Source organism: Oryctolagus cuniculus, chromosome 7, assembly GCF_051225735.1.
Source record: "Oryctolagus cuniculus isolate XC-2025 breed Fujian yellow rabbit chromosome 7, ASM5122573v1, whole genome shotgun sequence".
Classification (NCBI taxonomy): Eukaryota; Metazoa; Chordata; class Mammalia; order Lagomorpha; family Leporidae; genus Oryctolagus; species Oryctolagus cuniculus.
In genome coordinates, this window is record NC_142873.1 from 53,531,236 (window position 1) to 53,559,106 (window position 27,871).

The 27,871-nt window shown below is 36.5% G+C and overlaps 1 protein-coding gene across 1 annotated transcript in view; it reads right to left on the reverse strand.

Moving 5' to 3' along the window:
- Positions 1–27,871, reverse strand: part of MAN1A2 (mannosidase alpha class 1A member 2) — a 196,872-nt gene that overhangs the window by 67,886 nt on the left and 101,115 nt on the right. The window contains exons 6-8 of the mRNA XM_002715724.6: positions 13,685–13,779; positions 5,838–5,961; positions 4,013–4,106 (exon numbers count right to left, since the gene is read on the reverse strand). Of these exons, the coding sequence (XP_002715770.3) occupies positions 4,013–4,106; positions 5,838–5,961; positions 13,685–13,779 (313 nt within the window). The remainder of the gene's footprint in view (positions 1–4,012; positions 4,107–5,837; positions 5,962–13,684; positions 13,780–27,871) is intronic.

A 27,871-nucleotide genomic window follows, 5' to 3' on the forward strand; every position in this document is an offset into this window, starting at 1 on the left:
GGTACCATCAGTGCTATAGCACTGGCCACTTTAAGTAGAGTAAATCTCACATGATGATTTTTTTTTCAGTAATCTAGGGCTGTGTTATGAAAATGGTATTTTCTTCTTTTTACAAATGTTTCTAATCTTACTTCAAAAGTAATACATGTTCACTATCAAATTTGCACAGCAAAAGTAAACAAAAAGGAGAAAAAACATTCAAAGAAAACCACAGATAACAATTTGGTTATTATTCTTAAAGTAACTTTGTTTTCCTCTCTTTCTAGATATGTTTTATTTATCTATAATAGGAATTCTACAATCTAACTTTTAATTGTTGCACAGTATATCACATCTGCAGGAATCAATTTTTATCTGGTCCAATCTCTATGACAGAACACTTTAAAACTGCACTGCAGGGCTGGTGCTGTAGCATAGCAGGTAAAGCCACCACCTGCAGTGCCAGCATCCCATATGGGTACCGGTTTGAGTCCTGGCTGCCCCACTTCTGAACCAGTTCTCTGCTATGGCCTGGGAAAGCAGTCCAAGTGCTTGAGCCCCTGCACCTGTATGGGAATACCCAGAGGAAGCTCCTGGCTCCTGGCTCCGGATCAGCACTGCTCCAGCTGTTGCAGCCAATTGGGGAGTGAACCAATAGATGGAAGACCTCTCTTTCTCTGCCTCTCCTTCTCTTTCTGTGTAACTCTGACTTTCAAATAAATAAATAAATACTTTTTAAAAACACTGCACTGTGCAATGGCAGTGTAGTAGCACACGTAGCTATTTAAATTTAAAAGTACACAGAATTTAACGTGTAATTCAGGCACTAGCCTCAAGTGGCAATTTAAACTTTAATTAAAAGTAAATAAAACCTAAAATCTAGTTCTACAACCATTCTGGCAACATTTCAAGTACTTGATAACCACGTGTCCCTAGAGACTAACATATTGGACAACACAGATATGGAACATTTTCTTTATCAAAGAAAGTCTGTTGGAGATGAACTACTTTAGAATATTTTCAGGTGCCGGAGCTGTAGTGCAGCAGGTTAATCCTTTGTCTGCAGCGCCAGCATCCCATATGGGCACCGGTTCTAGTCCCAGCTGCTTCTCTTCCAAACCAGCTCTCTGCTGTGGCCTGGGAAAGCAGTGAAAGATGGCGCTAGTGCTTGGGCCCCTGCACCCACGTGGGAGACCTGAAAGAAGCTCCTGGTTCCTGACTTCAGATAGGCTCAGCTCTGGCCGTTGTGGCCATTTGGGGAGTAAACCAGCAGATGGAAGAGCTTTCTCTCTGTCTCTCACTGTCTGTAACTCCACCTCTTAAATAAACAAACAGGCTGGTGCCACAGCTCAATAGGCTAATCCTCCCGTGGCGCTGGCACACTGGGTTCTGCGCCGGCTGTGGCGGCCACTGGAGGATGAACCAACGCCACAAGGAAGACCTTTCTCTCTGTCTCTCTCTCTCTCCACTCTGCCTGTCAAAACAAACAAACAAACAAACAAACAAAAAGAATATTTTCAAAGAGTGTCTATTTTAAGTAACTCCAAAATGATTACACATAAAATTTAATGTAAATTAATAAGTTTCTGGTTCAAAAAGCATATAAATATTCACTCTGAGGAGTACAGGGAAATGTTTGCTTCCTTTGTCAATTTGATAGTCAAGGTACTGTGTCTGTCTAAAAGCAGCTCTGATTTGATTGCAGGCATGGTGAAATGGGAGAGAAAGACAAAGATAGCTGGTGAGCAGTTTTCAGAGATACTACAAATATAGCATCCTTTGTAAGTACTAGTGTAGTAGCAGTAGCCTATATAAAATGAGATGTCACTTTACACTGTCTCCAAGCACCATTTATTTTCACTAACACCACATTTAAGGCTAAATAGGAACATCTGTTTGGTGACCATTTATGCTTTTACCAGTTAACTTTTCTTATCCCATTTTTAAACTAAGCTGATCATTTTTTCTTATAAGCTTGTAAGAAGTCTTGATTAAGAAAGTATATAAAAACTGTTTTATGAATATGTCCTTATCTAGTTAGTTCCTTAGTTTGTAATTTACATTTTAATTGGTATGAAATGAAAGAAGTTATATGTAGTTTATATGTAGCAAAAACTGACAATTTCTCTTTTACTGTTTATTTATGTGACATGCTTAGAAAAGGCTTTTCTTAATACATACTCAGCCACTTTTGAGTACCTTCATGATTTCATCTTTTACATTTAAATAATTATGGCACATAGAACATATCCTAATATTTGCCTATGGTCTCAGAAACTGAGCAAAAAAGTTTTTCCTCAATGCCTGAATATTCCCAAATCTTACTAAAAACTGTAAGGGGCAAAAAATGTACAATAGAATTCACCCAAATTATCGAGTAGATATTCCTTCCAGTCTCCCTCATCTGCAATAAGAAGGCTATATTTTTCATTTTAACAATGCAGCTTTCAGGTTTCCATTTTCTCAGAAAATATTATTTTCACTCAGTCTAACCATTAAAATACTTTCTTCAAAATAAAAAACAAAATGAGTTACATGTAAAGAATTTCAAGAGACAAGGAAAGTATAAAAGAGCCAACAGATTAAGATCTATTACTATATCCATGGAAAACATTAACTATATTGACTAATCTATTTTCCTTTCATAATATAAAAGACAATTTCCTGGGGAAAATCCTAAAAGATAATTTCATAGCAAACATTTTCCTACTTTTGGTACTCACAACAATGTATATTTTTCACTGGCAGATTCAGTAGTGTTTTCAATACATAAAATTAAATGACTGGGGCCAGCGCTGTGGAACAGCAGATTAAAGCCCTGGCCTGAAGCGCAGGCATCCCATATGGGCGCGGTTCTAGTTCCAGCTGCTCCTCTTCCTATCTAGCTCTCTGCTACGGCCTGGGAAAGCAGTAGATGGGCCAAGTCTTTGGGCCCCTGCACCCACGTGGGAGACCCAGAGGAAGCTCCTGGCTCCTGGCTTTGGATTGGCTCAGCTCCAGCCGTTGCAGCCATCTGGGGAGTGAACCAGCAGATGGAAGACCGTATCTCTGTCTCTACCTCTCTCTGTAACTCTGTCTTTCAAATAAATAAATAAATCTTAAAAAAAAATTAAATGACTATTACTTTTTTTAATATACTACCTCACTATTTTATTAGTCTCATAAATAAACCTAACATGTTTTATTAGAAATATTTTGCAACTTTTACTATTTGTATTAGTTTTACACCATTTAAGAGAATAGCACTGATAAACCATAATTACCAAAATTCTCTAAGTTCCACATTTCTACTTCAATATGATTTTAAATTATCAATTCCTTCAAATATAAATTCTAAAGCTCTAATAAGAAAAATTGCCCCCTTTCCAAATTAAAAAAGAAAAGAAAAAATTCCCTTTAGGCAGAAGGAATCACTTCTGCCACAATTACTCATAACAATGCGAACACTGCTCTACTACATTTATCACAGTATATTCCAAACACTTCTAAGTCTGTCTGCCTATCCTTCCAGCCTGGGAGCTCTTCAAACTCAGCCCAAGCCCTGTGTATTACTTCTCCATCACAAGTCTCATCTGGAATTTGGCACACAGCCTGGTAAATAATGGACGCCATGGTATCTTCTTCTAAAATGAATGACTAAACATAGCATTTTGGAGAACCACTGCCCCCTTTTCTAGTCATTTAATTTACTCATTTGTTTTTCATACTCTTTCTACAAATACCCATCCCAGGCAGTGCTCTAATATACATGAAGACAAGATTTATCATTAAGGTTAAACTCTGACTGCTACACAACGATTTTAGAAAAGTCCTTACATATGCACAAAATAAATTATTCCCACAGATGGTTTATTAAAGTCTTCATTTACAAGTAGGAAAACCAAAGCTCTAAGTGATCAGAGACTTGCCAAAGGTAATGGCACTGGTAGATAACAGGGTTAGAAACTATCTGAGAATGTCTTTCACTATACCAAGCATAGTTTTCAGATAAACAACCTTTTCACAATGCATCAGTTGTAGCAGAAATACTTACATTGACCCCAGCGCCCTGTTCTTGGGTTCAAATAATTTGGATAAAGACCATTTGGACGATCCATTTTCTGAAGCAGTTTCCGAATATGCATGACCTAAGCAAAATAAGGTAAATAATACAATTAACAAAAACTAATGTAATCAAGGCTTAATCTAGGTTTTAATTATCTATTATACTTATTTTTTTACATTTTATTTTATATTTTAAATTATTTTTTAAATATTATTTTAGAATCAAGCAATTTAGAGAAAACAGCATGGATAGATGCGTTTTAAATCCCAACATTCAACTACCCAGAAATAGCCATCAGAGGAATGCATCATTCTGGACAGTCAACATATACATATTCACATATAAGAAATAATCTCACAGAAATGAAATTATGACATTTGTATAAAAAGGTATAAAATTAACTTGAATTTAATACACAAAAAGTCAATGAACTAAACTGCTGAACTTCAAATATTGTTTCTACAATAAATATTCCCAAAATTTTTCCTTCACTCTGCCTTTGAAATAAATAATAAATCTTTTTATTTAAAAATGGTTCTTTACTCAAGAGAATTTATTAATGGAACTGTTATAATCCACAGTGCTATGCTATCCTTGTCATAACATGTCTCCATATATATATGAGTCTTTTTAAGAACTCTATATTTTATTTATTAGTCTATTTGTCTCTACTCACCTACACTACACTATGTCAGTATTGGTAATGTGGTTATGCAAATTTACCCAACATGATTTCCTGAAATGTCCTGAATGTTTCCCTACCATATACATTCTAGAAGTATTTTGTAAAGTTTCATTTTTAAAAATGGGCCATTGGTGATTTGTTTGGCAATGAATAGGTGCTGCATCTCAAATTGTTGAGATGATTGAGATTTTTATCATATTATTTCCCTATACATGAATACAATGCATCTCTCCATAGGTCCTTTTCAATGCTATTTAATACAGTTTTGCACTCTTAGATTTATTTGTAGGAAATTTACACTTTTGGTCTTATCATATAATGTATCTCTTTATAAAATGACACCTTCTGGCCTTTTGTAGCTAATGAAGAGAAATGCTACTGATTTTTATTACTGAAAAAACATTAAATTCTTATTTCTAGTCTTTTAAATGTAGACTGTCTTAATATATTAGGCAATCATATAATCTGTGAATAATGACTATTTTCTTTCTTCCCTTTTAATTCTTAAACCTTCTGTTCATTACTTTTTCTTATAATACTGGTTAGGAACTTCAGCACAAAGCTGAATAGAAATGGCAACAGAACTTTTAAAAGTTTACTTATTTTTATTTATTTGAAAGGCAGAGCTCCAGAAAGAGACAGAGTGAGTGAGCGGGCACAAGAGCATGCTTGCACCCATTGGCTCACTCCCCAAATGCCTCCAATAGTTAGGTCTCGGCCAGGCCAAAGCCCGAGGCAGGAACTTCAACCAGGTTTCCTACATGGGTGGCAGGGACTCAAGTACTTGAGACATCACCTGTGCTTCCCAAGGTGCACATTAGCAGGAAGCTGGTTTGAAGCAGAGGTGGGACTCGGTCACAGGTCTCTGATATGAGATGCAGCATTCCTAGTGGCAGCTTAAAACCTGCCCCTATAATTTTTTAAAAACCTAACAGTAATTACAGCTTATCAAATAATAATAAACACTTTAAATATGTGCATTTCTTTGAGTGATTAAAATAAATTAATGAAGGCCAGGGCCTTGATAAACCTGTATCTAGGAAGGCAAGCATTTTAAGCATTAATCAAGTATTTGGACAAATTTTAAAGGATGCTTTTATAACAAAGAGGCAAAGGAAAAAAACTAACCTTGTTGTAGTAAACCAGGTTTCCTGTCAAGTAGCTGAGATGGACAAACTCCATATGGAGTGTACCAAATTCAGCCAAAATACTGCTACCTGCAGAAGCCCAGCCCCAGTTTCGCCCAACTCCACTGAAAGGAAGAGAAAATAGGCAGGTTTGGAGTGATAACCAAAATGTTTGAAAATGAATATATACCTTTTAAAAAAGTTCCTTAGAAATTATATTTAACATGACTACCTATTTTTATCTAGTTTTATTTGCTTACTAAATCAGGACAATATAAAAAGGCATACAGTAAATACATTTCACCCATTCTCATTTCCCTTCACCCCATCAGAATTCAACATCACAATCATTAGTTTCTTACATTTTACTAGAGTACTTCTTATGCATTCATGGCACTCCAAATGCATATTCTTCCTTTTCTCTTTTCTTAAACTACACTTCCTGCTCCGTCCTTGTATTTTACTCTTAAGAACTACATTAGTGGTCTTTCCTATCAGTTTACAGGCAGCTTTCCCATTTTTTGAAAGTTGCACAGAACTCCATGATATAAATGACTCTCAATTTGGAATGTGCCACTCCAGAGGTATATGAAAATTTATGACAGTATTTTGAATTGAAACCTTGAAACTACAGTTTGGTTTCACTGTGCTAGGACAAAAGAAATTAAAATTTCCTGGAATGATCAGAATAGTATCATACAATAAAGAACTGTCCTGCCCTAAATGCTAGTATTACTGGTGTGAAAACGACTGCATTCTATAAATAGACATAACAGATTTAATCAATCCCATATTGATGGTTCCTTGGGATATTTTCAATATTTTATTATGAATGCTTTCACAATGAATAGTCTTATGCACATTTCATTTATATAGGTACAACTAGGATATGTCTCTGCTTTTCTTTTTTTTTTAAAGTCTGACCTATAATTTAAAAAAAAAATTTTTAAAGATTTCTTTATGTATTTGAAAGGCAGAGATAAGGAGAGAGAGCACTTCCACCCATTGGTTCATCCCCCAAACTGCAGCAATGGTTGGGGCTAGGCCAAGCAAAAGCCAGGAGCCAGAAGCCTCCTCCAGGTCTCCCAAGTGGGTGCAGAGGCCCAACGATTTGGGCCATCTTCTGCTGCCCCTCCCAGGCTCATCAGCAGGGAGCTGGATTGGAAGTGGAGCAGCCATGACTCAAACCAGCACCCATATGGGATGCTGGCACTGCAAGTGGAGCATTAACCTTCTATGCCCCAGCACTGGCCCCTATAATTTTTTTATTTAAAGTTAGACTAAATAAAGAAAAAGTTATAGAAGTTTTAGAATGATATCTTCTAAGAAAGTTAACTTTCTTCTAAACCATGGGTTGAGTACATGCAGATTACCCTGGTTTTAGGCTTTGTTAAGGATAGTATGTAAGTTTTACCCCCACTTCTGGACAGGGGCCTCGAGGACCTCAGTGGAAGCCAGGCATATTTAACATGGCTCCTCTATGTTGGCTTCTCCCTGGTACTACATAGTTATGAAATTCTCTCCTTAGCCCTTTAGGTGCTTTTTATAAATTCCTGTCTGTTTCTTTTGAGACTTGCCCTGTCCATGTGCAGTTATAGAGTCACTAATGACTTGATGAAAATAATCTTTTTTTAAGTTTTACTTATTTGAAAGGCACAGTATTACTGAGAAGAAGGGAAGGAGAGAGAGAGAGACAGACAGACAGACAAACAAAGAAAAGGGCCCCAATAACTGGGTTTGGGCTAGCTTGAAGCCAGGTGCCCAGAACTCCATCTGGGTCTCTCACATGGGTGGCAGGGACCTAAATATTTGAGTCATCACCTGCTGCCTCCCAGAGTGTGCATTAGCAGGGAGCTGGTTTAGAAATGGGGCAGGGACTCAAACTCAGGTACTCCAATATGGGATGTGGGCATCTTAAATGAGCCAAACACCCCCTCCCTCTTTTTTAAACCTTTAAATCTTTTCCTCATATCCATTTCTATACTGCCAATTCAATGTGCTATATTCATCTGTGTTGAGAAAACATTAAAATAGATATCACAATCTTGCTTAAAGTTTCTTGTTTGGTGTTATTTTTACATTTTCTTTGAAATTATTAAAGGCAGATACCACTAATAAATTTTTACAGCTAAAAGTAAGAATCAAAGAAAATATGCATATAATATATAAGACGTCATTTATTTCACAATAAGTGCCTATTGTGCTGTGAGAGAGTGGTGGACCTGAAATCTAAAATTCCTGCTTCTATAATAAATAAGATGATTTAAGCAGTTATCCTCACTTTAAGGAGATTAAATAGAGAAATAGATTACTTCATACTAGAAATAGAAAAGTGAGTTAAAAGAAGTCCTTTAGGTATTATGTTAGAGAGTTTCTGAAGATGACAGGATGTGAAAACTGAGACCTGAATGATGAGAAGGAGCCAGTGATGAACACATCTGGAAGAAGCAAAATCCTAGTAGGGAAAAGAGCAAAAGGAAGGTTAGTGTGGCTGGAGCTCAGAAATTCAGGGGAAAAGAAAGATAAGGAATGAGGGTAGAGAGCTACTTATAATCCAAACTATTCAAGAATTCAGTAGGCAGAGATAAAATTTTAGGATTTTTAAGTGTGATGGAAAGTCATTGATAACTTAAAGGAATTTAACATAATATTTAAGGAACAAAGTCTGCTATTTAGAAAGATCACCCAGGTTTCAGCAAAGCAAATGGATAATAATGTGGTCAAACACAAACACAAAGCTTGGAAGTCCAATAGTTTACTATTCCATGCAAAACTTTCTGGCCAGGGGCCAAGGTTGGGTGCAGTGGTTAAGCCACCACATGGGATACTGGCAGCCAGTATCAGAGTCCTAGCTACTATGCTTACAATCTAGCTCCCTGCCTACGAAGGAAGCAGACTTAGGCCCCTGCCACCCACATGGGAGACCTAGATGGAGTTCCTGGCTCTTGGGTTTCACTTGGCCCAGGCCTGGCTGCCGCAGCCATTTGAGAAGTAAACCAGCAGACGACATTCTTCTGTCTCTTCCTCTCTCTCTGTCTGCCTTTCAAATCAATCAATCAATCTTAAACAAAAAACCTTTCTAGCCAAAAGTCACAAAGAAAAGGCCCATTCACTTTTCAAAATAGCAAATGTTACATTAGATTTTCACTTTTTATTTTACATACAGCCTCAGAGAAAGAATCTACAATATTAAATGTGATACCTGTATCTTAACAATTCAGAAAAATAAGAAAATCCTAATAACAAGATACAGCACTGCCAAAAGCAGAAAAATTCCAGTTATATAACTATAAGAAGATGATAAGCTCTCCAAAATGTGGTAATCTTTACTTAACATACGCTAAATTGATCTTCTGTATATAAAGATAATTGAAAATTAAAAAAAAAAAAAAGAATACGTAGAGTCGCTTCCCATTTTTGTTCATAGACCTTCAAAAACTGCATTTTTATATATTTGCTTGGTAATTTTTGCTGCATTTTTTTTCATACACTGTGGGTGGATCAATGGCCATGTTTGTATATGTGCCAGTGCATATGAAGGTGTGAATGTCCCTGTGTGTACAAACATGTTAATGTTGGGAAGGTCATTTTTAGCTTGGGATCAAACACAAACAGGCTACAAAGCTGATCTGGCTCAAAGGCCTTACAAGGTAATTTAATTCAGTTTTTCCCAACCTTTTTGAAATCCCCCTATATTCTCCTATCTCTAAGCTAGCTCAATGCTCAGTTACTGAGATGGGATTACTTTTCGGAGCCCTTAACATTATTTTTTTAAATTATTGCTTCTTGGATTTATAACCCTTGTGGTGCACCAATACATCTTGGGTTATACATCTGCTTTATCCTTACTGTAGGTTTCTTTCTTTTTATCCTATAAAAACAACTGTGTTCATTGCTCTCATTGTCTTCCGATTATTCTGCCCTCCAGGATTGAAGTATCAAAAATCAATCACCAATGGTTCTCAAAATTCAAGACCTATGATGTTGAAATCTTTTCCAGGACACTGCTGCCATTGATGTCTCTGAATATGACCATCTCTTGATTTCAGGCACCTGGGGTTCCATATTGATTTTCCACGTTGGACCTATCAGATATTTTCAGCTGTACTGGACTTGCCCATGGTTTTATATTGTTTTGCTTCCATATTCTGGCTTTCAGTTTTGGCTTCTTCCAAATACATGCAGATGAGTCTATTGCTTTGTTGCTTGCCTTCTCTGTGTTGGTGGGTTTAGTTCCAAATCATTTTCTCTTTATGTCTTTCCATTTCATTCGTTCAACTCTGTTTTGTCTGTCTGTGCTATGACACCTGATCCTCACCTCTTCACTTTTCATATTGAACCCTTCTTGATATCTGTATTTTATCCAAATTATATTTATTTTGGTATGTCTTCATCCTCATCCTTATGACTGATATTTTATCTCTGAATACAAATTCATATCTTCTTTACAAAACAAAAAGTACACAATATTTAATTCTTTTACAAAGATATGCCCTTAAGTTTCCAATCAATCTGATTCAACTCCAGCCAAAGTCCTCAAAAATATTACATCAGTCCATTTGTTTCCTTCCATCCATTCCTTCCAATGATTTATAAACTTTGGGGGTATGAAAGTTATAGTCTCATTTGTATCCTATCCATCAACTCAAGGAAATTTAAATAAATTTTTAAAACTGAATTTTCAAACAAAAAAAAAAAAAAAGAAGAAGAAGATGATAAGCTCTCAAAACTCAACCAGGTAATAATTAATGCTCAAATGTTTTGGTTTTTCCAACTGATCAAAATAAAAGTATAGATATTACATTTCACATCTATTTTATAGATATTCAGAAATCTCAAATAACAAAAACTCTGCATTGAATACTAAAAAACAAAAACAAGCAAAAAAATATTTCTCACTTTCTGACCACAAGCAATAGAAGTTTAGAGATATTTGGTATATATTAGAAAAAGTAAACTATTAAAAACCTCCCACAAAGAAAATTCTGGCCCAGATACTTGTAGGTGAATATATCCAACATTTAATGAAGTAACATCAGCATTACACAAATTATTTCAGAAAACAGAGGGAGAAGAATATTCCCCATTTCATGATACCAGATAACTTATACCAACACCTGCTAAAATTATTACAAAAAAAAAAAAAAAAAACAGTATCCATTAGTAAAGTTTCAAAAAAGCATCAGGGAATCAAAACCAGCAAAGCATAAAGAAGATAATATATTATGACCAAGAAGTACCCAAAGAACTCATAGTTGATTTAACATTTGAAAATCTTGTAAGTAATTTATATTGGAACAAAAGCAAAAAAAATTATGATCATATCCACAAATGAATAAAACATACCCAGCAACATCAACATCCATTCGTGATTAAAATTAAAAAAAAACTCTCAGTGAAATAGGAAATTTCCTCAATCTGATAAATATGAATAACTGAAAACTACAACTAATTCCATACTTCACTAAAGCAGTGTTAAATTACTTCCATATAATCTAGAATATAAAAATGTAAGTAGACAATCATTTTAACAAAGATTATAAACAAAATTATAAAAGATGCATTTGAATATATATATAAATTTTAAATTTATGAATAGCAAATTATAAGTAAAAGCAAGACATAAGTAGTAGAACAGGGAGAAAATAATTAATTCTATAATCTACAAAGCACTTTAAAATTAATGAGAAAAAGATAACCCAAGCAACACTTAGGAATAAGCAGTTCTTAAAACAGCAATTATATATGTCCAATAAATTTATGGAAAGGGTGTTCAAATTTGCTAGTCAGAAAATACAAAATAAATAACAGTAAGCAACACCTTTTAGCCACCAGTTTGTCAAAATTCAAAAGAACTTATATCTAGACATTCAGGTACTCTCACATGCTGTTAGTGAAATGTGATACACCTTTTTGGAAAGCATTTTGGCAGTACCTATTACATTTAAAAATATACATTCCTTTTATCCAGCAAACCCACACGTGAGAATCTGTATTATAAAGGGGAAAGGGTTTTAAAAAGGCATGTGCCTCCTGATCCTGCAATCATATTCTTAAGAATAACTTATAGAGAAGGACACAGGAGGAGGTAACAGGACACCAACTTTTACAGTGGGAAAATGATGGAAAAGAACAAATGCCATTGTCACAAAAATAAAAGACTAAATTATTGCATAACTTCCCCACACCTCATTTTTTTAGTCATCACAAAGACTGATTTAGAGCTTTATCAGATGAGGTATCAAGGTAAGAAGCAGAAAAGCAAGCATTCAATTTAAGTAAACAAACAATTTAAGAAAGCTATACCACAGAGGAGAAACATGCTAGATTGTTAACGCAGGTTGATGTTCAGGTTATAAGATTAGGAAAAGGTTTATGTGTGGAAAGCTTGAATATCCCAGCAAAAAAAATGGGGGGAAAGGGCTTTTCTAAAAATCGCAATACCATATATGAAACATATTTATATACATGTATTTTTATATAATATATACACGTATATAAACTCAAGTAAAATTATGAGGTTGTATAAATAAATTCAAAGAAATTAAATGAAAATACAGCTTATAAAATGCTCAGCACATAAACCCTGAAAACTTTCATTTTATTCTTAATCTAAAAACTTAAGTTCTGTAATTTAAACTTGATTTTTCATTCTTCTATGCAGACAACAAAAAAGAATGGCCTCCAGTCTTTTCTTCTTGTCAGAATTAGTCTTTAGTTATCATCTAAGAAGGCCATTTAATTTGACGATTCTGAAGAAAATACCAGAATCTGTCCTGAGACTAAAGAGATCAAGCATATACACAACATCAGTTGGCCTTACAGTGACAGAGGTTGCTATGAACACTAGTCAACTTTTTCCTCAAAAAGGAAGTAATCTACATTTTATACAGAACATGAAATCAGAGAATAAATTTAATTTCTTGTTTGTATTAATCCTAATTTCTCAATATAAATCTAAAGTTCTCCATTAGAAAGAAATCACTGAAATAGATTAACTTGTTTTTTTTTTTTTCAAATAAAGTCAAAATTCACATCTCCAGAAAAATGTTTCTAACTTTAATTCTAAAAGGTTTAAGTCTAAGGAGAGCAAAAAGCAGATTTTCATGTAATTTCCATACTTTAACAAGAAAATGAATAATAAATCTTACTTGGAGAAAAAATGAGCAGCAAAAATTTCAGTCAGCATAAATTATTTAAATAAAAGTTAAACTACTCTGACATCATTCAAATTTTAATTTTATATCTTTATATGATTTAGGAAAGCTGTTTGAAGGAAACATTTCATACACTCCTAAGTGAAAAATCAGTGCTTTCCATAATAAAACTGACTGCAAAGAATTAATTTTAGCAGTTCATTCTGAACTTCAGTAATTGTCCCTACAGTGAACATTATGAATTATGTCTCCCCTTCATATTGATAATTTCCAAGTATACTGTTTTCTATTTTTGACTTATAAGATCAAAAGATGGCACACAAAAAGAGGAAAAGTACACTGAATCCATTATAGGACTAAATGGAAATGGATAAACAAATAAAAGAAACAAATACATATAACCATGTGAATGAGAAAGAAAAACCTAGATTCAGAGGAACAAGGAGTGCTAAATGGAATAATGTTAAGGTAAGTAACCTGTTATGAAATAAAGGAAAATTTTTTTAAAAAAATCAGTAAATTTATTATAGAAAATGATTTTGCAAACATTCAGAGGAAAACAATTTTAAGTCTTGGAAAGCATGGTGGGATCAGATCATTAGAAACTTTTAAGATCACAAAGATTAAAAAAAATTAAATCAGTTAATTTAATTCTCCCAGAACAGGAATAACCACTTAAAATAGAATTTACCTTTTCAAATTCACCATTGCCCAGGGAATCCCAGTAGGCGTGTTAAAAGCAGGAAGGAGTTTCTCAGCCAATTGTACTGCTTTAGTCTTGAATATCTGAGATTCAAAGAACATGAATATTGATAAATTACAGCCATCAGTAGGCATTTGCTTACTGCTGCCTCTCACAGTATGCACACCACAACGTACTGGGTACATGGAAACACAAGCTGGGAAAAGGTATCTCATTGTTACAACAGGGCATACAGCAATCACAGAAAATGTTTGCAAACTGAGTGCTGAGGAAAGCTGTCCAGCATGTGAAGACCTGAAAGACCAACCAACTGAAAAGAAAAGAAAGATGTTTTTTGATGTTGAAGTTAACTACCTGTATTTTCAGCTGGCACACACACAAAAAAAAAAAACTGAGAGAAAAATTTGGCTACGGTTTTTCAATCCAAGATATACAAGCTTGGTTCAAATATTAAAAGAAGGTGAAACTACAAGTATAAATGCCCTTGAAATGTTGTAAGAATGTTTGTGTCTCAACATTTTCCATTAAGATCTAACCACATTATAAAAAGGAAATAAATTAACATAGGTATCACATTCCACATTTAGTTTGTGAGTTATACAAGCTGTACCTTCAAGCTGCAACTGTTGTCATTTGGTACCCCAAACAATAAATTGCCTAATTATCAGTGGTTTCCAAACTTTTAAACTTAGGTGCTATTATCAAATTCAATCTGATAATTGTAAAAGGACTGTCATTTTTATTTCCATGTCTTTATCAATGTTGCAGAAACTCAGCACTCATGCAAATCTCCTTTCAAGCATACTTCATGGATGAAAAACTATACAAGGATATAATATTTCCTAGATTCCATTCTAGCTATGAGGTCTAGATATTATCAAAGCACCACCACGTCTAAATACAATGTGCTGTTTCGAAGAAGGACGAGAGTGCACTGAGGCAGCAGCCATGTGATGGAGGCTGTTTGTCTCGTTAGAAAATGGTGGCACTATCCGATTCTTCTTTGGTAGCTCTAACAGAAGCTCTAGTGAGCAATGGAGACAAGAGTTGGCACTCAATCTGCTGAACGGTATGCCTGACCATTTCACTTGGCTGTATGGTTTCAAGCTGACTATTTTCTAGTCCCTGTGGAGATTCTGTTAACTAGTCAAGTACTCTCTAACAAATCATTAGCTAAAATGGATTATTTTCTACAACTAGGACTCTTGACAGGATGATGAAAGCAAATCAATCATTCACATGTTTAAGAGCCTCAAGTGTACTTAAATGAAGACTTCTAAAACATTTACTTTTATAAAAAAAAGTTATGTATTTAATGTTCATTATGTAAAATTTTCTAGTTATTTCTATTTAAAAAATTATAGGTAATAGAATTAGCCTAGGCGGGGCCAGCACTTCGGCGTGGTAGCCTAAGCCTCCACCTGCGGCACTGGCATCCCATATGGGCACCAGTTCAAGTCCTGGCTGCTCCTCTTCCAATCCAGCTCTCTGCTTACGGCTTGGGAAAACAGTGGAAGATGGCCCAAGTGTTTGGGCCCCTGCACCCATATGGGAGAATTGGAAGAAGCTCCCGGCTCCTGGCTTCGGATCAGTGGCTTAGCTCCAGCTGTTGTGGCCATTGGGGAGTGAACCAGCAGATGGAAGACCTTTCTCTCTGTCTCTTCCTCTGTCTTTAATTCTCTCTCAAATAAATAAATAAAATCTTTAAAGCAAAAGAACTAGTAAAATTAGTCTTGGGTTTAGAAGAATTAGCATTGGGAGAACTAATTCTAAATCCAAAAGAATTGGAAGTAGTAGTATTTAACAGCTACAAAGTGGCAAGATTTCAAATAATGAAAGTTAAGGGAACATACTAAGTAACACAGAACCACTAAAAATCTTTTTTTCTTTCTTTTAGAATTTTTCAAATTTTGTTATTTATTTATTTGAAAGAGTGAGATAGAGAACTCCTCTCTACCAGTTCACTCCCTAAATGTCCATAACAGATGGGGCTGGGCCAGGCCAAAGTCAGGGGCCCAGAATTCTATCCAGGTCTCTACATGGGTGGCAGGGACCCAAGTACCTGAGCTCTCAGGGTGCTCACCAGCAGGAAGCTGGAATCCGCGTGGGGCCAGGACTCAAACCCAGGCACTCGGATATGAATATAGTCATCCCAGGCAGCACCTTAACCTTAACTGCTGAGTCAAATGCCTGCCCTCTACTGTACACTCGAGGAGGGAAGTGACATTAGAATAGTTTTCAATTGTTTATTACATTTATTTGTTACTAAGGTAATACTTCCAAAAGCCCATTCTCAACTTAGCAGTGAGAATGTTAGAGAACTCAAGGGTTTAGAACCATCAAGCAGCTTCCTATCTCATTCTAAGTAAAAGCCACAGTTCTTAAAAAAGGCACAACCCTTTGTAAGAGGTGGATCCATATTATGTCTAAGGCCTCACCCCTTGTTTCACGCACTGGGTCCCTTGTGCACTCGACTTCGGCTCTACCAGTCCCTTTTATTACTCCTTAAGAATAATTAAATGCTTTTACACACATATTTTTCACATACCCACCTCGTTCATTACCTGTTTTCAGCACGGCAAGACATAACCCATAAGTGGACAGGAATTTTTTTTTGGCCTTTTAATTCACTATTTTATTATCAATGCTTGAAACAGTGCCTAACACATAACAGGTGCTCAACAAATATTGAATGAATTAACTGAATAAGCCAAAGGATATAGAGAATTACAATAAACAAGTAAATTACTGCTTTCCTCTTCCATAGCAATATCTCCCTAAGATATTCAATGCCAACCTACAAGGACTTTAAGAACTTTCAACATGTCCTACAAAAGTGCTGGGATAACAATGATGATTATAATGAAAAAAATATTTACTGATTCGCTTAATCCTCACAATTACCCAAAGAGATTATTACTGTCACGCCATTTTACAAAAGAGGAGCTGTGGTAAAAAATAGATAAATTGTGTGTTCCCTATGATCATACAGCTGGTAAGTGGTTAGTTTGAATTTAACTCAGGCAGACTAGCTCCAGAGCTAATTTTTATAGGCTATAATTAAATTCTTCAAAATGTTTCATTTGTATATATAAATTAATGTTTACATATTATATATTAATTAATATGTTTACATATGTGTATATACATATAAATGTGTATACAGACATACACACAGACCTCTCTTTGTCTTAAACCTTATATCCTCCTTCTTGAATGATATTTTGGCTAATATAAAATTCTGGGCAGGCAGCTATTTTATCTCAGCACTGTACAGATATTACTCTAATGTCTTCTGGCATCTACCGTTGCTGAAAATTCGGCTGTCAGTCGTCATTCTTTTGTAAGTAATCGACCTTTTTTCTTTGGAAGCTTTTAATGTTTCTTCTTTGCTTTGGGTATCTTTTCAGATTATTATTTATTCCATTAAACATAATTCTCCTACTAAATATTATTTGAAACCTCTCAATATATTTTAACTCTTTTTTTGTATTTTCCCTCAGTGACTCTACGCTGTATTCCAGATTAATTTTTCATTGTCACCATGAATAAAAACATCAAGGCTACACAGAGGTTGTCTAGGATCAATGGAAGGTCACCATAAAACTTGCAATTAACACAAAGAGGCAGAAACATATTCATACATACCTCTCACCAAAAAAAAAAAAATTTAGATTCATAATGAAATCTAACACTCCACTCTTCTTGTAAACTAACAAGTTAGCATGCCACAATTTCATCGAAGTTAGCAGAAGACACAAGCCTCTGAGTCAGAGATAAATAACTATATTATTCATGGCAAAATAGCAGCCAAAGCTTCAAGTTCGTCTGCATCTATTGTGCATGTCCCCTTATCCACTCTGATCCCACAGGGATGATGCACAGGGCCCAGGAAGACCTACACAGAATGGGTTGCTTTACAGGACAACACTGAACTTGGAGAATCTTTTACAGTAAGCAAAAGCAAGTCTATTTGTTCAAGGTAAGACACTACCTGATCTCGTGATGCAAATACAACTGTGATGATCTGGGTAAACAGTAATCAGGGACTTGCTTTCTTGGCATACCCAGCCAAAGTGTGCAGGGACACTGAGGCCCATGATGGACAGCTTTCTAACTCTCTGCATCATCAGCCATATTAATTTCTCGCCGTAGCAGAAGCTAGATACATTTTGCAGGTTTTCTAACACTTGAAAAGTCAGCTTCATCCTCTGCAACCCTCACTCTCAAGATGTTAGCAGCAGCATTAACTTGCCAGCACACTCTTCCACAGCGGTCTGAGTATGAGCTCTGCATGGCCCTTCCTCCTGAAGTACTGAAGTTCTAACAATTAAAACCATTCCACATACTCCCTCAGCTCTAGGTACCGTCTATAGGAGTCTCCTCCATGATATCTTTAGGGTACTGTTTTTGATCTAGCATTTCCCTACTTAATTTTATGCTAGTTAATAATTCATTATATTAAGTTCTCTGTTCAAATAACCTGATGGACTCTGCCACTTGACGAGGCCCTGATAAATAACTCATATATTGTGATTACTTATTATAAAATACTTGCTTTTAAAAAACCTAGGAACATGAATATATAAAAGTTAAAATTTTTCAATCATCCTCCTTGATACAGCCCTTCATGTTACTGTGTTTCCTGAGGCTGGATTCTAGGCCCCCTCTTCTGATCCTCAACTGTCTCCTTGGGCAATTTCACACGTGCTTGTTTTCAATTATCAGTTGTAAAGCAACTGACTCTTCAATCTGTATCTCTAATCAACACTTAACTGAGTACCAAACCCATTATATCTCTCTCCTATCTATTTTCACTTAAATATAACAAAATCCCCTGAAACTCAAAGTACTTAAAATGAATTCTGGATCATCCTCCTGCAATCCAGTATTCTTAAAGTGCTCAGTATCTAATAACTGCCCTGCCATCATAGTGACAAACACCAGAAACTTGGGAGAAAGGATCAACTCCTTCAGTCTCATCTTTCCCTCTAAAATATCACCCAATCCTTCCAAATTTTTCTTCCCAATCCCTTAAAATCATTCATAGCTCTCATGTCTACAACCCCATTTAAGACCAAGTTACCACGATTTCTTGATCAAAATACAGCAAAGGCGGGCTGACTGGATAAATGGATGCAGAAATATACGTACATATACCAAGTTATGACTGATTTCTAGTCTTTAACTTACTTTTGTCACCAATTATACCAATGTTTTCTCCCAGTTAAAATATCTGAACTCATGCTTATGACTGCATATCATTCTATACTAATAAATGTATCACTTATTCAGCCATTCCCCTATGGATGAACATACAGATCTTTTTTCAGATGTTTGCTACTACAAATAGCACTGCAAAGAAAAGTCCCTTTATATATGCCTTTGTGTAACAACCCTGTTACATTTAGATAATAGATTCCTAGAACTGGTTTGCTGGATCAGAGTATTTTAAATTTTAAATGCTTACCTGACACCACCAAATAATCTCCCAAAAAGAATATATTGATTTAAATTCTAACAGTTTATCATGTATTTGTTAAAATTCAAACTATAATTACACACTACACATTTAAAGTGGGTACATTTTATTGTATATGAATTAACCAGTCAGAGAACGCTAAAGAGTGAGGGTCTATTTCAGGCAGAAAATTATGATATAGCTCTACAGACATACAGGGACATAAAGTGATATTGTCTCATAGATTTAACAATATTAAGATGTAACAGATGTGTACAGACTGGAGAAACTTAACAGTGAGTAGATCCCTGAGAATGTCTTTCACAGTTTTTGACCTCTTCAAAAGTACTTCCTTTACTTTTGATGGAAACTGTTATTGTGTTAAACAAACAAGAAACTTTGGTCTGTCTTTTGCCTTAAAAAAGCTACAAATGCCACATAATTTACTTTTCCAGGCCTCCTCTGCAACTAAGGCAGAAAGAAACAAGACCTTAACTTTTGCTACCCAAATTAGGCAGAGAAAGGGAAGCTGAGGACTGAAGATAGTGGAGAATCCATTCAGCCAACAGGTGGTGTCAAGTTCACCTAGCTTGCAAAAAAGTTTGAAGAACAGGGTCCAGTATCAGTTTGGCCATCAGTACAAACTGCAGTGAGAGGGCAGTGATGACTACAATGAAACAGTATTGTGATGGTGTTCCTAGCTACACAGAGAAAGATACCAAGGGAAGGAAAAGAAGCAAAACTGTCTTTGCAGACAGTAAGATTGTGCCTCCTGAAAAGCCTAAGGAATCCACAAAAACGAAAAGCTGCATAATATAGCATTAGGTCTTTTTTTTTTTCTGCACTGCAATGCTAGTTCCTTCAGTACAATGATGAATCTAAGTAGTAAGAATAGGCCTTATTTTGACTCCCAATCATTGATTTTTTAAAAAGTATTTTATCAAGATATTTTATAGGATTTGCTGGCAAGTTTCTATAGGTGTTTTTCATCAGAATGGAAAAAAAAATTATCTGCTACTATAAGTTTGCCAGAGTTTTTAATCCCTAAGAGTACATCACCTCATCGAATGCTTCAGTGAATTTACCGCACTGATTATATGATTTATCTCATTTTCTCTGTGATTTTTGTGCTATACTGGCCTCAGAAGAAGAGTTGGGCAGTGCTTCCTATTCCTCAGTTAATTAAAGAGTTTGTAGGAGATTGGTGCTATTTCTTCCTTATCCTTTGTGTTCATTTGATAGAATTCATGAATAAAGCCATTTAACTTGCAGCTAATTTGTGGGATAGTTTTATTTATTATGAATTAATACTACATATGTGGTTACTCATACATCTTGCTTTATCTTAAATTAATTTCCATGAGATTATTTTTCAGAGAATTTGTCCACTATACCTAAGTTGTTTAATTTTCTGACAAATTTTTGTTAATTTTCCATTATTATGCTTTTAATGTCTGTGGAATCTGCAAATGTGGCCTGACACTGATAATATCATTTGCTCCTGATGTTGGTATTGTCTTCTGTCTCTCCTTTCTTGAACAATTAAGCTAAAAGGTTAACCAAATTAATTACCAATTTTGCTAATATTTTTTCAAGACCTAAGTTTTTTGGTGTTTACCCTACTCATGCATAGCTCAAAGGGACTGGACAGAGTTGTACGCAGAGTCTAGGGATTCTTCTCTATGGCTTGCTCTTGTCCTAGACTTCATCCCTAAGTTCCATCCTTCTGTGGTAGCTCCAAACTCTATCTTTTAATTCATCAAATCAAAGATCACAACAATAATGAACTAAGTATTGTTATTGGTATGGTGACTGAAAACAATTACAAGTGTGTACAGATGTATATATAACCCCACACAGTAAAGAGAACACATTTGGAGAATTAGTGTAAACTATTTTTTTGTACCAGCAAAGTTTAGTGGAATGTTTTGCCCAATTATCAGCACATCTATAGAAAATAACAAGGTCAAAGTTTCAATTGAAACAGTACCAATTTCTGCAGCAAAATCAGGTTTCTCAAAATTAAAATAAGAATCAATGTAATAAGGGCAATAACACCTGATATTTAAACCAGGAAAAATTAACACTAACATTTCTTTTTCTTTACTCATAAATTTACTTTGAGAACTTTATACTTTAAAAAGCTATTCTATTTGTCTCAGAAAATATCCCTCAAACTTATTCAGGAATGATCTTACCTATAGGCAGTAGAGTACATTTGTATTTTGGTAAAGAAAGATTTTATCATGGTTGTTTCTTTTATTTTGCTTTTATTATCTGTGAATATGTATGAAACTCCACATAACCATTTCTCTATTTCATTTGACAGACTTCAGGTACCATTATCCGCATAAATTACTTTATTATCTTAGGAAGCAATGCTACTTTGATAGCTATTAAAAAATGAAAAGAGATAATCCTAAGAAAGAAATGCCACATATTTGAGACTAGAATCAAGTAAACATAATAAATCATCAAAACTTTTTTAACCTTTGAATATTTATTATAAATAGACTAGTTCTAACTAACTTTTATGATATTAATAAGTCAACAGGAGAGAAGAACACTTTGTTAGGATGGCATATAACCCTTATTTGGTTTCCTATATCAGGGAATAGAATGAATGTAAAATGTTTCTTTTTCTAAATAATACCTTAGCATAAGAAAAGCACTTGGTCATGTTATTGCTAGCTTATATAAAATAGAGTAATTTATTGCTGATCCAGTAGCAGAATAATGTCAGATTCAAATTATTTTCCTATATTTTATTTATTTTGAGTACATCTCAGGGATTCATTGTTAGATTCCTAGAAAAAGGTATAGATCACAGTTTCTGATGTAAAATGATTACAGAGGAAAACAAATTGGTCAGCAATAGTCTATTTAAAGTGAATAAAGAAAAAATCATACTCTCTCCACTTTTTAGAAATCTGTACCTTTTTTTATTTTATTTTTTTATTTTTATTTTTTTGACAGGCAGAGTGGATAGTGAGAGAGAGAGAGAGAGAGAGGGAGAGAAAGGTCTTCCTTTGCCATTGGTTCACCCTCCAATGGCTGCCGCGCTGTGGCCGGCGCACCACGCTGGTCCGATGGCAGGAGCCAGGTACTTATCCTGTCTCCCATGGGGTGCAAGGCCCAAGGACCTGGGCCATCTTCCACTGCACTCCCTGGCCACAGCAGAGAGCTGGCCTGGAAGAGGGGCAACCAGGACAGAATCCGGCGCCCCGACCGGGACTAGAACCGGTATGCCGGCGCTGCAAGGCGGAGGATTAGCCTAGTGAGCCACGGCTCCGGCTAATCTGTATCTTAAGACATTATTGTACATTACCTATTTTAATATAAGTGAAACAATTCTGTTACCAATAAAGAATACTTATCACCATGTGGGAAATCTTCATAATAATTCTGAAGTAAACTTTCTCACATTTTTATAAATCAGGAAACAAAGTTATAGAAGTGAAGGAGCTTTCTAAATACCATTACAGAGGGGGTGGGGCACACAGCAAGGAATCAAACCTCAAGCCCCAAAGGATAAAAAACTCATAAAAGTTAGGGGCAGCAGTGTCATAAAGCAGTAAAGTCACTGTCTGCAGCACTGGCATACCACAGGGGTGCTGGTTTGAGTATCGGCTGCTCCACTTCTGATCCAGCTTCCTGCTAATGCACCTGGGAAAGTCCTTGGTCCTTGCACCCACATAGGAGACTCACATGAAGGTACCGGCTCCTGGCCTTGGTGTGGCCCAGCCCTGACCATTGCAGCCATTTGGGGAGTAAATCCGTGGATGGAAGATCAATCTCTCTCTTGCTGCCTCTGTCTTTCCCTCTCTGTAACTCTTTCAAATAAATACATAAATCTTTTTTAAAAAATTTCACAAAAATGGAAATAGTTGGTAGCATCATATTTTTTTCATTATTTTAATTTTACCTATGTCAACAGCAATCAAAATGACAACTTTTTTAAAAAGTTTATTTATTTAAGAGGTAGAATTACAAAGAGAGGGAGAGACAGAGAAAAAAGTCATCGATCTGCTGGTTCACTCCACAAAAGACCGTGACGGCTGGAGCTGGGCTGATCTGAAGCCAGGAGACAGGAGTTTCTTCTGGGTCTCCCACATGGGTGCAGGGGTCCTATCACTAGGACCATCTTCTTTTTTTTTTTTTTTTTTTTTGACAGGCAGAGTGGACAGTGAGAGAGAGAGACAGAGAGAAAGGTCTTCCTTTGCCGGTGGTTCACCCTCCAATGGCTGCCGCGGCCGGCGCGCTGCGGCCGGCGCACCGCGCTAGGACCATCTTCTACTGTTTTCCCAGGCCATAGCAGAAAGCTGGACTGGAAGAGGAGCAGCCGGGACATGAACCGGCGCTCATATTGGGATGCCAGTGTTGCCAGACAGAGGACTAGCATACTATGCCACAGGGCCAACCCCAAAATGTCAACATCTGGCTTCAACCTACAGACATGGAGCCTAATGTGAAACAGCCATTGCTGAGGTTTTCCTTTCATAAGCTGCTCAAAATTAATTTGGAGCCATCTAGCTGCTGTTAAGAAGTACATCAACTACACACAAAAAATGTAGTACTAACTTTACACAATCACAAAGGCACAGAAGAAAAAATTGAAAACATTAAAATATAATTCCTTTTTTCCCTCTTACCACTGTTTAATAAGTCACACCAGCAGCTCCCTAAGTCAAAGGTCTGAGCATAGAAGGCATACCAAGGGAGAGCAGCAGTATCCCAGCAAGTGATTAGGACCAACACAGTAAAGTGAGGCTGGCAGAGGAATAACATTTTCAAGGGAACCATGTGAGGCAGATGCACCAATTGAAGCAAGAGCTTTACTGAGGTCACAAAAGCAATTAAATACAGCAGGATGAAGCAAACTGGTAAATGCACTGGGAGTAAGGAGGCTGACTCCTCACTATCAGAAAATAGAGAAATACGTGTAGGCAGAAATAGGGAAAGATAAAATATGGAGTGGAGAATTAACCTTAGGTATTAGGTTGGAATTACAGTTCTTTCAGTGTGTGTGTGTGTGTGTGTGTGTGTGTGATATAAAGGCTAGGAAGCATGGAGTAACAAGTAACAGTGATATGAGATAAGGTAGCTAGCTGAGCTGGAGGTCACAAACCACAAGTCCCTGCCCCATGTAATTCTATCTTATTTGTCTATTAAAAAACCCTTTCGCCAGGTGCCTTAATTATGTATATTAAGCTCATGTGGAATTTTATGGAGGTTTCATAAACTTCCAAGATGCTGGGAGGAGCTGGTTCTCTTCCAACAGACTAAGACGAAGGAGGTGGTGAGGCGCCATCTCCCTACTTCCCTTCTCCCACCCTCTTCTCTCCCAGGTCCGCTCTACTCCTCAACTATTCCCACATGTGTGTTTTGCTTTCTTATCTTTTAATAAACTTTATCACTTTGTGTACCATATTTGTGCCTGTACTTAAAAAAGCTGGACTAGGAATCTAAACCCCGTTTTTCCCTCACCGATAGCACTCTATGGCTGGGGCCAGGGCAGGGAGGTACAGAAAGTTTCTCTCTCAGGCGCAGGCACACAGGTAAGACATGAAGTATTTGGCAGAGGAAAAACACTAAGATGTGGCCGGCGCCGCGGCTCACTAGGCTAATCCTCCGCCTAGCGGCGCCGGCACACCGGGTTCTAGTCCCGGTCGGGGCGCCGGATTCTATCCCGGTTGCCCCTCTTCCAGGCCAGCTCTCTGCTGTGGCCAGGGAGTGCAGTGGAGGATAGCCCAGGTGCTTGGGCCCTGCACCCCATGGGAGACCAGGAGAAGTACCTGGCTCCTGGCTCCTGCCATCAGATCAGTGCGGTGCGCTGGCCGCAGCGTGCCGGCCGTGGCGGCCATTGGAGGGTGAACCAACGGCAAAGGAAGACCTTTCTCTCTGTCTCTAGAGCTCTCTCACTGTCCACTCTGCCTGTCAAAAAATAAAAAAAATTCAATTCCAGCTCAAAACCTCACTAAATTGACACTAACAGTAAGGATATGCTCTTTCAGGCATATATACTATTAATCTCAGTCTTTACCATCCTGTATATGATATCAAAAATTATGATGAACATAAGCAAGAAAAACTTTCCACTTTCTAGAGGCAAATGAGTGACAAAACCAGGATCAGAGAAGCTGAAACAAATAAAGGATTTAAAATGACCATGATGAGTACACTAACAGACCTATGGATAAAGTAGAAAATATACATGAGACATGCTGAATTTTAGCAAAGAAATGGAAAACTATCAGAATTACATGAAATGCCAGAAAATAAAACAAGATCAAGCAAGGTAACAGATTTATGAAGAATACCATCAACAGGTTCACAATTACACTAAACACAGCTGAGGAGAAAATATCAAATTACTGGAAGATACAAATTATCCAAAGTGGAAAAAGTCAGAAAGGAGGGGTGGGAAGGACACACTTTATCTACAGGGAAACAAAGATAAAAATTACATCTAACTTCTCAGAAACCATGCAAGCAAAACTATGCAAGCGAGACAAGAGTTGGGGTAAAATATCTAAGGTGTTGAGTGAAAAAAGCCAACCCAGAATTTTATACCTTGTGAAATCATCATTCAAAAGTGAAGGAGAAATCGTTTTTCAAACAAAATGTGTTACCAGAAGGCCTGTGTTTCAAGAACTATTAATAGAAGTTATTCAGAGAGAATGAAAATGACATCCAGGTAGAAACTTAAATAAAACATATAAGAAAAGCATCAGAAAATGAGTAAGTGGAGGTAAAATAAAAAAATTTTTTTAAAAAAATGTATTTGTTTATTTGAAAGTCAGAATTACAGAGACAGGGAAAAACACAGAGGGATCTTCTACCCACTAGTTCATTCCCCAGATGGCTGCTCTGGCCAGCTGAATCCAGGAGCCAGGAACTTCTTCCAGGTCTCCCCACGTGGGTAGCAAGGGCCTAAGCACTTGGGTCATCCTCCACTGTTTTTCCAGGCACATTAGCAGGGAGATGGATCTGAAGTGGAGCACCCTGGACAGGAACTGGCATCCATATAGTATGCTGGCAAAGCATATGGTATCTTCACCCACTATGACCCTATGCCACAAAGCTGGCCCCCTTTTTCTTATTTTTAAATCTAACAAATAAGAGTTGGTTCAAAATAATAGCAGCATTGAATTCTATTATGTATGCCCATATATTACTTATAGTCACACACATAAATGTAAGCAAACTGAATGGCACCCAAAAAAAAAATATAAAGGATGAGAAGTACTTGGGATTTTTTGTATTAAAAGGAACTTACACTACCCATGAAGCAGGATAGTGTTATCTGAAAGTGAATTTAGATGAGTTATAAATATATACTGAAATTTTGGGGGCAACTACTTATAAAGCAAAAAAAAAAGTATGAGTCATAGGCTAACGCAGGAGAGAAAAAAGTGCTCAATTAACACAAAAGGCAGAAAAAGACAAAAATAGGAGCAAATGATAAGCACAACAAATAGAAAACAGCAAAAGATAGATATTAATTCAGACACATCAATAATCACTCTCGAGTATCAATGTTCTAAATGTATCAACTAAAAGAGATTTTCAGAGTTGATAAAAAAATAAGACTCAATTACATGTTTTCCACAAGAAACTCACTTTAAATATGAAAACACGCATAGGTTATAGAGAAAGGTACACCATAACACTAAGCAAAAGGAAGAATGAGTAGCTGTATTGACTTCAGACAGAGCAGACATTAGAGCAAGGATAAAGGGGTGCATTACATAATGATAAGTCAATTCTCCAGAACCTAACAATCGTTAACAGCTAAGCATCTAACTGTGTCAAAATAAGAGAAGCAAAAACTGACAGAACTGAAAGGAGACACATAAGATCCAATACCATATATAAAGATTTTGATACCTTTTTTTGATAAATGGACAGACAAAACATGCAGAAATTAGTGAGGACAAAGCTGAACTCAGTATCATCGTTAATCAACTGGAATAATGGACATCTACAGGCTACTTAATCCAATAGCAGAATATACATTTTTCTCAAGTCCACATGGAACATTCATTAAGACAGACTACCTCTGAGCCATGAAACACACTTCAGCAAATTTAAAATACGGGAAATCATACAGTGTATGCCCTGAAACCACAATACAATTATTCTAGAAATCAGTAACAGAAAGATAGCTGGAAAAATCACAAAATACTTGGATTAAACCATATGCTTCTAAAAGCCACACAGGTCAAAGAAGAAGTATCAAGAGAAATTTTAAAATATTTTGACAGTTAAAATATTTCATTGAAATTTTGGGGAGGCAGCAAAAGCTATGCTCAGAGGGAAATTTGTAACATTTAATGAATATATTAGGGGGGCTGGCACTGTGGCTCACTAGGCTAATCCTCCACCTAGCGGCGCCGGCACCCCGGGTACTAGCCCCAGTCCGGGCGCTGGATTCTGTCCCGGTTGCTCCTCTTCCAGTCCAGCTCTCTGCTGTGGCCCAGGAAGGCAGTGGAGGATGGGCCAGGTCCTTGGGCGCTGTACCCACATGGGAGACCAGGAGGAAGCACCTGGCTCCTGGCTTTGGATTGGCGCAGTGCGCCAGCCATGGCCATTTTTGGGGTGAACCAACGGAAAGAAGACCTTTCTCTCTCTTTCTCTTTCTCACTAACTTGGCCTGTCAAAAAAATAAATAAACAAAAAATTTTTTAAAAAAATGAATGTATTAGGGGAAA